This window comes from Lasioglossum baleicum, chromosome 19, assembly GCF_051020765.1.
Source record: "Lasioglossum baleicum chromosome 19, iyLasBale1, whole genome shotgun sequence".
Taxonomy (NCBI): domain Eukaryota; kingdom Metazoa; phylum Arthropoda; class Insecta; order Hymenoptera; family Halictidae; genus Lasioglossum; species Lasioglossum baleicum.
Window position 1 is genome coordinate 2,235,374 of NC_134947.1, and position 12,884 is coordinate 2,248,257.

Sequence of the window (12,884 nt, forward strand, 5' to 3'; positions counted from 1 at the left end):
AGACCGAGCCGAGCGAACGCCTGCACCGCCACCACACCGAAAGGGTTGATCAATCTAACGGCAACGGAGAACCAACGCCTCCAGGACTTAATCCAGGAGGAGCAGCGAAAATTCGAGAGAATACACGGGGCGACATCCCTGATAGAACACGAAATTCGGTTGGAGGACTCAACCCCAATCAAACAGAGATACCGCCCACGCAATCCAGCAATGCAGGCCATAATTAATGCAGAGGTCGAGAAGATGCTGGACGAAGGGGTAATTCAACCATCGCGTAGTCCCTGGAGCTCACCCATCGTGCTCGCCCGGAAGAAAGATGGAAAACACCGCTTCTGTGTCGACTTCCGACGACTGAACAAAGTGACAAAGAAGGACGCTTACCCGTTGCCTCATATTAACGCCACGCTGGACAAACTGCGCGGGGCACGGTACCTGTCAACAATCGATTTAAAAAACGGCTATTGGCAGGTACCACTGACACCGGCTAGTAGACCGCTCACCGCGTTCACCGTACCAGGAAAGGGATTGCTGGAGTTTAGGGTGATGCCGTTCGGACTCCACTCGGCCCCATCCATGTTCCAACGATTACTCGACAGGGTAATATCTCCAGACATGGCACCTCATGCCTTTTCATACCTAGACGACATCGTCATCGCCAGCAAGACATTCAGGGAACACGAACAAATTCTACGAGAGGTCTTCCAGCGGCTCCGAGCAGCGAACCTGCGGCCGAACTGGGAGAAATGCCATTTCGCGCGCGAGAAATTAAAATATCTGGGGCACGTCGTGGACCAGGAAGGACTACACACCGATCCAGAAAAAGTGGCGGCGGTGACACAACTGTCACCACCCACCGGAGTGAAGGAGCTACGACGGTTCCTGGGTCCCTTGTCCTGGTACCGCCGCTTCTTACCCGATGTTTCCCGAGTTGCAGCACCACTGACGGCACTGCTAAAGAAGAAGAGGAAGTGGAAATGGGAAGCACCGCAACAAAAGGCATTTGACCAACTGCGACGCCAGTTAACGGAGGCCCCAGTCCTGGCAGTTCCGAACTGGGAACTGCCGTTTACGCTACAAACGGACGCCAGTCAAGAGGGACTGGGCGCCGTGCTCACGCAGGAAAGCGAGGGCGGAGAACGAGTGATCGCATACGCAAGCCGAACGTTAAACCAGGCTGAGCGTAATTACTCGACAACGGAACTCGAGTGCCTCGCGGTGCGGTGGGGTATCTGGAAAATGCGCCATTACCTGGAAGGATACCACTTCGTGGTACTGACCGACCATCAGTCACTACAATGGCTGGAGAAAATAGACAACCCGTCCGGGAGACTCGCACGCTGGACAATGGAACTAAGCCAGTGGGACTTCGAGATACGATACCGATGAGGGCCGGAGAACACCGTGGCCGATGCACTATCCAGACAGCCAGTCCAAGTATGCGGTACGAAAGAAAGGAAAAAATGTCCATGGTACCACCGTCAACTAAAAGCAGTCCGAGAACGACCGCTTGATCACCCGGAATACTGCATCAGGCAAGGGCGCCTGTACCGTCACATATTACATACGCTCGACTTCGACGAACACCCAGCGACAGACGAGTGGAAATTATGCGTAGCCACTCACGATCGACAACGGGTGCTCCGCGAGTGTCACGACGATCCGACAGCAGGCCACTTGGGCATCGCGGAAACGCTAACTCGTCTCTGTCGTCTGTATTACTGGCCCGGAATGCTACGTGAGGGTGCTCGCCACGTACGAACCTGCGAGAGCTGCCAGAAATACAAAGCATCGCAGCAAGCGCCAGCGGGCCGAATGCACGCAACACCGGTTGACCGACCGTGGGAAATGATATCCGCCGACCTAGTCAGACCGCTACCACGATCCAGCGCAGGAAACACCACGCTGCGCGTCATACAGGATCGGGTCACTAAGTGGATCGAAATACGGGCACTAAGAAAAGCTACCGGCCCAGCCATAACACGGGCCATCCGCGAACTGGTCATACTGCGACACGGGTGTCCCGACGTCCTCGTGACCGATAACGGAAGGCAGTTCGTGGGAAAAGAACTTGGGAAGGCCCTCAAGGAATGGGGTGTTAAACACCGACTCACCCCCCCCCCCATACACGCCACAGTGTAATCCGGTCGAACGCGTAAATAAGGTAGTAAAAACGATGTTAAGCCAGTACATCGGACGATCCCAGCGGACGTGGGACGAATACTGCCCCGAAGTGGCGTTCGCATATAACACAGCGCAACATAGCGCTATGGGATACTCTCCAGCGTATCTAAACACCGGAAGAGAATTGGTACCACCGGGGAGCCTCCGGTACGAAAATGGTCAACGAAGGGCAACCGGATTGCAAGAACGGCTACGCCAGGTACAGGAGGCTCGAGAACTGGCTCAATGTCACATCGCCCGCAGTTTCCAAAAGCAACGGAAATACTACGACAAGAGTAGACGAGATTGGGCGCCGGCCATTTGAAGTCTCGTGTCAAAGCGTACACACATTCTCTCCGACAAGGCAGCCTACCGGAACGCCAAACTAGCTGAAAAATACAGCGGCCCATTCAAGGTACAACGGAAAATATCTCCGGTGATATTCGACCTGCTCGACAAGAGAAACAGGACAGTCCAGCATGTCCACGTGAGGGACCTGAAGCCATACGAGCCCGCCCCGACGCCAATAGATGGCGCGGCGGAAGGGACGGCCGAGGAGAGGGGATACAAGAGGTCCAGTCGACAGGCAGCACGCCGAGTCGGTACGGCGGCAACAGCCATGTCAGCAAGACAGCCAGTCTCCGAGCAAGAGCTCAACCGTTGGCCGCTACGGTTGGACCCGGACACGGGAGCCGTCCGCCACGTGGGGGAACCGCGGCGTATCGTAAGCAAATTCAAATTTACTTTCTTACAGAATCTCATTCTAGCTAATCCCGCCACGGCTCCCCGTGACGCTGTACGTCCCGTTTCCGAAGAAAGGGGGGGATGCGACGAGGCGATACCTCGTCACGAACATCATCTGAACGGGAGCGACCGCTCGCATCTATATTTCTCGACCTATGTTCTCGACACCAGCGCGCGCCAATCACCGCCGAGACCAAGCGCGCGCCAATCGGAGAGCACTCTCCATGGTCCGCGCTTTCGCGCGCTATACAGGGTGTCCCAGAACAAGTGTCGTTAATTCAAATGGGAGGTTCCTGAGACCATTCTAAGAGACATTTTCCTTTGCACCAATGTCAACTGCGGCTTTGTTTAGGAGTTATTAACGAAAAACACGGACCAATCAGAGCGCGCCCTGGGCCGCCGCGCCGCGCCGCACAGTGGTCTAAACGGGCAATTTAGCTGGACAAAATTATTCTAGCATTATTTTAAGACTTAAAGCCGTAGTTAAGTAGGTCATTGGATTCGACTTGACATCAGCTACAACAATATGTAATAAAAAATACTTAGTGGCGTTTAAAAAATTAACATAATTATATTTTTTTATTAAAAAAAAAATTTTTGTGAAATGTTTTTATTGGGATTTATAGATGACTGAGTATCGATTAACTTTTGTTTGAAACATTTTCTTGCCAGATTATCCGAAATGTTCAAAACATCGTGGTCAGAATTGGGCATTTCCACCGAAAAACTTCCGAACCGACCGTTTTATGTAAGTGCTTATGAATCACAAACGACAAAAGATAGCAAAAACTGATTCAAATAAAAGTTACATCGTATTTTTAGGCCGACAAATTTGTACAAAAATTTTCTAAAAAAAATCATTTTCAAAATTTTAAAAAAGTTATAAATCTTCAAAATTGTTTGCATAAATTTTAGGGGTCCAAAAGTACGATATCACGTTTACTCCAACCATGTTTTGATATCTTTTTGTGTCGTTTGTGGCTTACGTAGAACAGAATCATAGAGATGATTCGTATATCGACATTGAATTACTAAAAACTGTCTCAAATTCAAAGGTGCAAGTTCGTGCTAATAAAATTGATTTTTTCGAACACTCTAGACGTCTATAAAGATGTTCCAACAAGTTCCATCCTAAAGGTTTTTAAAGATTTTTTTTGCGAGACTGTCAAAGTTTGAATGCTATGTACGTTTGAAGTATACTTTCATTTTTAAGCAAACAAACAATATATTTAAGTTTTATTTGAGTTTTGTCCTTTTGGTTCATGCTGGTATCCATCATAGAATGAAAAATTCCACAAATATTTCCACTACTTGATGTTCACAACGAGATATACTAATGAATAGTGAGGTGTCGAACGACGATGAAGAAATACGAAGATGAAAAATGAGTTGTTCGTGGGGGTATATTTTATTATGGGGTGATAAAAAGGGAAAAACCAACAGTGATTCTTCTGACCTGGTGCCTTACCTCTCATTTACCGAAGCGAGAAATTTTCTGCGAGATTTCCATTTTTGGGTTTTGTCCAGCTAAATGGCCCGTTTAGACCACTGTGCGCCGCGCCGGCAAGCGAGTGTCGGTGGTACGCCGTGACATCGCAACGAACAAGAGTTTCTCGATTATGTGAATGCTCTCCGATTTCAATGAGCTTTGGATATGTGGTCAAGATCATTATTCTGAACAACATTTCTCTTTAGACTTTTTAGCGATCGGCTTTAGTTTACGAGATTATCGCGAGAAACTTTACTTGTAAATCCATGGGATCGATGTACTACTAGCTTCTATCCGATTTCAATGAGCTTTGGATATGTGGTCAAGACCATTATTCTGAACAACATTTCTCTTTACTCTATTTGGCGGTTGGCTTTGGTTTACGAGACAATCGTAAAAAAAAAGAAGAAACAGAAACTGATTGTATTAAAAACTCACGTATTCAGCCGTAAAACCATTTGCTGCTTCGAAATGTGTGTCACTGGGTCACTCGGTGACGAACTGCACAGATGTCTTCAGGTATACGGCAGTACCGAAAGCCAAGGGACGTACGGCCAGGTCGACGAACTGCACTGCCGGTGGTAGAAGGCCTAAGGGATGCGCGGTCAAGTCGACGATCCAGAATTTAACTTTCACTTTCGAATCGATAAATAATTCGTATGTTTATTTCACACAGATGCCTTGAAATTTCTCCACACTCACAATCACTGTTCACATTTGTCAACACATAGTTATGCACTAATAATAATTGCCATATCCCTTGTACTGCTGCACAAATTACAACAATCAGGTAATGCAATCACTAGACCGCAGATTTCATGCATTTGTAGCAAACATTAGTAGGTGCATTTTAATACGGTAGAGAGATTAAAATAATTTCAAAACACCATAGTATTATTTTCAACTTCTTAAAATAATCACAGTGAGAATCAAATATCTGCCTGGCTCCTGTCCCTTGTAATAGCGGCAGCCAACATTAATTTTGCATAAAGATCCTCAGTCTAGTGATTAGTTTAAATATCACTATCAAAAACACAGCTAATAGCAACCGTTAGCTTTGAATTGACAAGTCTGGAGATGTTCTCTCTATCGCGGCTCGAACTACACTGATTTTCCGCATGATTTTTCTAAAGTATTTGGGAAGGGTATTTAGTCGATGGGTAACCGCGCGTTCGAAAACGTCATCCGTCCTTTTACCCAGCAAGGGGTAAAAATGTGAGGTCAGCGTAGCATCACCGGTTCAACTCGGTAAAGCGCGCGTAAACAGAGGACCAGTACGCCGCGTAACATTCCTGAGCCGCGTTGAACCGTGACCGCGCCGGCACACACACGCGTTTCGTACCCCAGACGCCATCTCTGGATGCGCACCGGTATTACCTGCCCCGAGAGTCGAAATTTCGAACACACCGTTGCAAACCCCCGCCGAGGAAATCGGTCAACGGTACCAAGACTGGTAACGGAGCAACCGATACCAGATCAGCACATGGGAGGAATTCACCGCAGACTTCCTGATGGTCTACGCCGGACACAAGACCCCGGTGCAACGAGCACGCGAAGCACGAGCACGCGTACAGAAACCCGGAGAACCGTTCCATGAGTACATGAACGCGCTCACCACCCTCATGAGACGAGCGCTCATCCCGACGGACAAATATCTGGAAACCATTTATGAGAACATGCTGCCAGATTACACGGCCATCATCGGTCCAGAATCGATTTCCAGCATCCGAGACCTGCTCCGACAGGTGCAACGCATCGAGAGAGCCATGGAGCGGAAAAACCAAATGCAACGGACTGCCAGCCGGCCCCTCGCCGCCGCCACCAACGAGAACCGGGACCACACACCAAGCCAGCACCGCACCGAACCAATTGAGGTACGACCAGCCCAAATGAGCAACACGCCCCGCGGGGAAGGGGACGCCAGCGCAATCCAAGGTGACAACGGCAACAATTACAGCCGAATGACACACTGCTGGCGGTGTAAACAACGGGGCCACACCCGTTTCGAGTGTAGAAACGCCTACCGGAAATTCTGCTCGCGATGTGGTCGAGACGGAATACTCACGAAGGAGTGTCATCAACCGGGAAACGACGCACGGGGCTCGTCGCGAACGGGCGAACGCCGGCCCCAGACATAAAGTATACGCCCCGCCCCTTCCTACCGATTCGAATATTAGGAAGGGAAATCGACGCCTTGCTCGACACCGGTGCCCAATTGTCTTGTATCAACGCCGAAGCGTACGAGTGGGCACTCGAACAAGGCATGCGAGCGTCCGAACCGAGCACGCGAATCAGCCTGGCAGACGGCACGAGCATGCAGCCCGCCGGCCGCATACGACTATCATTCACCGCACTAGGCACCGAAAACCAGCAGGACTTTACCATACTGCCGAATATGGGTCCGCCAGTATTACTGGGCATTCAAGCCATCGCGGCACTCCGAATGAACCTGAAACCGCCATACAACATAGCAACCTGGCCCACCGCCTGCTTGTCCGAACCATGCCAGCAAATGGGCCTCCGCGTACCAGATGAAGGTGCCCGCCGACAGTTCGACGACTTCCTACAAGCAGAAATGAAACTATTTGAAGCGGTACCGGGACGAACAAATCTCATCGAGCACCGTATCAAATTGCTCGATGAAACGCCGCTCAAACAGCGCTACCAACCCAGAAACCCGGCAATGCAGGCGATAATAAACGAGGAAGTCGCGAAAATGCTCAATGACCGAGTAATAGAGCCGTCCAGCAGCCCGTGGAGCTCGCCGGTGGTAGTTGTCAAGAAAAAGGACGGAAAGCCCAGGTTTTGCGTCGACTTCCGTCGACTAAACGACCGATCCGAGAAAGACGCGTACCCATTGCCACATATCCAGGCAACCCTCGAGAAATTACGAGGGGCGAGGTATTTGACTACCCTCGATCTAAAAAATGGGTATTGGCAAGTCCCACTCGAAGATGCCAGCCGACCGCCCACCGCCTTCACGGTACCAGGGAAGGGTTTATTTCAGTTTCGAGTCATGCCGTTCGGTTTACATTCGGCACCCGCCACATTTCAACGGCTGTTCGACAGAATAATCGGTCCTGAACTCGAACCATACGCGTTCGCGTACCTGGATGACATAATCATCGCCAGTAAGACCCTCGAGGAACACCAGCGACATTTACGAGAAGTCTTTCGACGCCTCCGCGCAGCCGGACTCCGCCTGAATCCCGATAAATGTCGATTCTGCGTTAGCAGCCTCCGCTACCTCGGACACATTGTCGACCAGCAGGGGATACGAACCGACCCAGAAAAGACGAGTGCGATCGCAAAGATAACCGCACCAAAAAACATCCGGGAAGTTCGACGTTTTCACGTCATGGCCTCATGGTACCGGCGGTTCGTACCAAACTTTGCGGAAATAGTAGAACCACTCACACAGCTTACACGCAAAAACGCAAAGTGGAAATGGACCGAGGCCGAGGAGAAGGCATTCCAGACACTGAAGGACAAACTGGTCACCACACCGGTACTCGCCTGCCCGGACTTCGAACAGCCGTTCACCCTCCAGACCGACGCCAGTGACCACGGCCTGGGAGTCGTGCTCATACAGGGTCCCGCCAACAAGGAAAGAGTTATCGCATATGCCAGCCACACGCTGAGCACCACAGAGCGAAACTACAGCGCAACGGAGAAGGAGTGTCTGGCCGTCGTCTGGGGAATTCGGAAAATGAAACCTTACCTAGAAGGGTACCATTTCACGGTTCTCACAGACCACCAGGCACTTCGTTGGTTGCAACAAATCGACAGTCCAACCGGACGACTGGCGAGATGGGCCCTCGAACTGCAACAGTATGACTTCGACATCCAGTATCGGCCAGGAAAGCTGAACCATGTAGCAGACGCATTATCCCGCATCGAACCTGTACCAGGCGTCAGTCTCCTCCGCACCAAACCGCGTAACGACTCCTGGTACGAGAAGAAGATGGAAGCCGTGCAACACGATCCCGCCTCAGTTCCCAATTCCCGGATTTACGAGGGAAAACTACAACGACGAATACCGCATCAGCTCGATTACAACGAGCCAGATTCCGGAAACGCATGGAGAATATGCATACCGGCGACCGACCGAGAGGCAGTGCTACGGCAATTTCACGACGACCCCACCGCGGGACACCTAGGAATCGCCAAAACGAGCGTCCGCATTGCCCAGAGGTACCACTGGCCAGGGATGTTCCGAGACATCGCACGACACGTTCGCAGCTGCGTCAGCTGCCAACAATACAAGTCACCGCCTGTACCGCCACCAGGACGCCTCCACGCTAATCCAGGGACACAACCGTGGCACACCGTGTCCGTAGATCTGGTTGGGCCGCTGCCGCGGACACATCTGGCTACTCGTCGCACTCGATCGCTTTTCGAAGTGGGTCGAACTCACGTCCCTTCGAAAAGCCACCAGCACTGCTGTCGCCGCGGCGATCCAGAAGGATATTATCCTACGTCACGGAGCGCCACAGATCATTATATCCGACAACGGACGCCAATTCATTGGAGAGACGTTTACCAGTCTACTACAGGCAGCCGGCATCACGCACCGCCGTACACCTCCGTATGCACCACAGTGCAACCCGGTCGAGAGAGCAAACAAAGTCGTGAAAACAATGCTAGCTCAGTACGTCGGGAAAAACCATGACCGCTGGGACGAAAAATTAGACGAGGCAAGGTTTGCCATCAACACCGCATGGCATGAGGCGACCGGATACACGCCGGCATACCTGAATCAAGGTCGAGAGTTAAGAGTACCAGGACAGCAAGCAGCAGACGAGCCAACGCTGGAAAAATCTACGAGAAGCCCAGGAACTGGCCAAACTTCACTTAGCGCAGGCCTTCGGCAGACAAGAGAAATATTACAACCTGCGACGCCGCGAGTGGAGACCAGCCATAGGGGATCGCGTTTGGAAAAAGGAACATACCCTGTCCGAAAAGGGAGCGGGCATAGCTGCTAAGCTAGCCCCAAAATATAGCGGTCCCTATACGGTGCAACGCATAATATCGCCAGTTATCGTTGACCTCCAGGACGGAAGGAGAAAATGGATTCGACACATCCTTATCTAGTATCTCAAACCGGAACACTGCCCCGAAAACGACGCTCGCCCGGAGAGCACCGAACCGGACGCGCAACCAGATACCCCCGCGGAACAAACCAGGGTACCCGCACCCGCCCCTGCCCCGACGGCTACTCCGGCCCCACACGGCCGAGGCCGACCCCGGAAAATAATCCAGAGCATTTGTCCAGTTCACAGAACCAGTTCAGTTCTCCAGCAGCCAGGCACACACAGCCCAATGGAGCCGCTAAGCAAGGAACCAGGGAACGAAGGTGTCCCCACACCCGCAGACCACCGCGACACACTGACGCCAATACGGTACCAAAGGAAAAACGCGACGTACCCAACAACGTGGTACCTACTACCAAATGGCCGACGCATTGAGGTACCACTACTGCTGACCACCTCCAAACGCTTCCTGGCGTCTATAGGGGACGAGAGGTGGGTCCTAAAATTCGACCGAGCCGGACGACTGAGGCGCTGCCGACAACGAGAGGGGAACAACAACGACGCAGCACCACACTGATATTACATACAGATATACACATTTTGTTTTTCTGACACCAGCCAGTATTACGAGTTTCTTTTGTAACAATGTATACCAAACCTGTTTCTTCTGAATAAATCAGTCTCGCCGCCTTTCGCTCTTCACCCCGAAGAAGGAGGGGGGTGTAACAGACCTACATAACGTAGGCCTGTTACGAGCAAACCCCTGCCACACCTCCACCGGTTATACACAACGACGCGAATCTAGTAACGTACCACCGGCCTCCTGTCACAACAACAACACCGCCTGTACCGCACGTACCCCGCACCCAGGCCCGTATTCCAACGGGAATCCAAATCAAATTGCCAAAATACTGTGCGGAAGAAGGTATACGTCACCATCAAAATACCGCACCGCACCACCATCTCTTACCACCAAACCATTCCTATAAAAGCCGTCGCGAACAGACTAGAAGCACCTGAGTCTACCAGTAGCCATCCGGGAATCACCTCGTGCGATATTCCAGTGCTCTGAGTATTCTACCTGTAACCGTCGTCCACGTCTCCGCCGTTATCGGCATCCTGATTCCGCTGGTACGAGCCGTGCTATACCTCGAACAACCGGTGCGTCACCGGTCTCTTTCGCTAGGCGCGTCGCCTCCGAGAGTCGACGAACAAGAAGTGGTGTGTCACCCCTTCGGCTTCGTCGAAGAAACCCTGTTGTCCTGTCCGTCCGCTGGTGCGAGCCGTGCTCCACCTCGAACACCCGGTGCGTCACCGGTCACTTTCGCTAGGCGCGTCGCCTCCGAGAGCCAGCGAACAAGAAGTGGTGCGTCACCCTTTGACTTCGTCGGAGAACCTCCTGTCCAGTTATCCTGTACTTCCGCTGGTGCGAGCTGTGCTCCACCTCGAAACATCCGATGCGTCACCGGTCACTTTCGCCAGGCGCGTCGCCTCCGAGAGCCGACGAACAAGGAGTGGTGCGTCACCCTTTGACGTCGCCTAAAAACCGCCTAGAAAGTCACCCTCGTGAGGCGAGTCGCCCACGAGGCCAGTCGAGCCAGACAAGGTGCGTCACCTTGACCGAACTCCCTGAACGACTGTCCGGAGGAACTTCGATGACCCGTGCGTCACGGACATCGACGGACCACGACAACCCGGCCTAGGTAGGGAGATCACGACGACAGTCGTGATCTAACTCTACTCCTGTCCATCCTGCCTGCGTCCTACGCCACTTACAGGTTCAGGTAGCACTCTCACGGTCACACGTTCTAAATTCACGGGCACCGTAGCATTACCATTGCGGACTGTATCCTGAGGCACCGTAGCTTACGCGTCCGAAAGGCAGCGAGTATAATTTACTTGCCCGCAAACCGACACGTCTCAGTTATTTCACCCGTACCGATTCCGTTCCTCGCGCCGTTTATTCCTTTCGTCGTTTAGGACCATGGATCGGCGAGCCGTTCAGCACCAAGGAGCACGGACGCGAGGAAACCGAACGACGACGAAACACACCTGTTTCAACCCTACCTAGCTAGGAAACAGATTACTACCCGCGTGAACGCCTGGCGTTCTCACGGTCGCTGTACTCGTCAATATTGTCTACGAAAGAAAAAGAATATAAAAAAGACAGTTGTTTATTTACTCACTACTTGTTGGGAGGATGAGAAGCTGCGTTAGAGTCCTGAAATCGAAAAATAAAACAAACAAATATTAAAATCGATTCATACAATTCCATTTGCATATAAAAAGATTTCAATTTAAATGCTATTTAAATGATTTTCGAATAAAAAGTGTAGGCTGTACAATTTTTCATTAATACTTTGAAAGGAAATGTTTAATAATAAAGATTAATTGTGAAGATATCTCTTGGTACTTACGTTCTCTCCCCCTTGAAAAAAGTACGACACGTTGCCCTCGTTCTCAGCTATCGATGTCGTCTTGGGTCATCAAGGTAGAGATCTACATAAGCATCCATTAGGTATCCACGTAAAAAATCCACTCAAAATATTTTATACACTTAGTGCTCTGTAACAGAAAGGATAAATTCATTTAATTTAAATCGAACGACTGTCGCAGACTAAATCAGTTAATACAAAATAAATAATACAAGTTGAATATTTCTTAATTGTTCATGAACGGTTTGGACAAAGAGATATTCATTAACACAGTTTAATTGGGGAGATAATTCGTACTCACGCTCACGTCCTTTCCTGCTTGTTGAAAGTACGACACGAAGCTGCGTCTTGATTTCGATAATCGAAAAGTATCGATCTGGCTTGCATACCGTCTCAGGATCGAATCTGTAACAAGAAAACAAATACATTTGTTTCAATGGTCCAACAGTCCAGAAAACAACTGAAACCCTAAACGTGTTCGCAGTGAAAACAATCGACGACTTCCGAGACGATATACAAGTTTCGAGAGAAGCCGATCGTTCCGCTGCACAGTGGGGTATTTGACTGAAAAACGGGAATAAAATATTGTAGCGTTATTATGGGCTCAGGGACATAAAAAAGTAGATCGTTGGATTCGTCATGACGCCAGCTATAACATTATGCAATAAAAATTGTACTTTAACATTAGAAAAATCAAAATAATTCTTATTTCTTGTCGAAAAAAATGTTCTTTTCGGAATTTTAAATATAGAATTTTGTACATGTTTAAGTACTGTTCAACTTTTATTCGAAACATTTTGTCTCCATTCCATTTTGTATCCGAAACTCTTGAAAAGTAGTGATAACGAAACGCTTTGAGTACGATGTACAGAGTTCAGGTAGGTGTACAGGGCACTCACAAATTTCATTCTGTCATCATCTAAATTAATATTGTTATTAATATTTGAACATTACCAATCATTCTGTAAGTTTTTTTTTCAATTTCGAAACGAAAGTCGCCACTTTCGACGCTCATTTCTACCT

The 12,884-nt window shown here is 50.0% G+C and overlaps 1 protein-coding gene across 1 annotated transcript; it reads left to right on the forward strand.

Annotated features, from left to right (window-relative positions):
• The first annotated feature begins 1,436 nt into the window (after positions 1-1,436).
• Positions 1,437-11,326, forward strand: LOC143218325 (uncharacterized). The gene is made up of 8 exons (XM_076443458.1): positions 1,437-1,441; positions 1,533-2,094; positions 2,162-2,380; positions 2,501-2,884; positions 3,820-3,829; positions 3,895-3,965; positions 5,869-6,267; positions 6,408-11,326. The coding sequence occupies exons 1-8, from the start codon at positions 1,437-1,439 to the stop codon at positions 9,063-9,065; spliced, it is 4,308 nt and encodes a 1,435-aa protein (XP_076299573.1). The 3' UTR covers positions 9,066-11,326.
• The last annotated feature ends 1,558 nt before the right edge of the window (positions 11,327-12,884 follow it).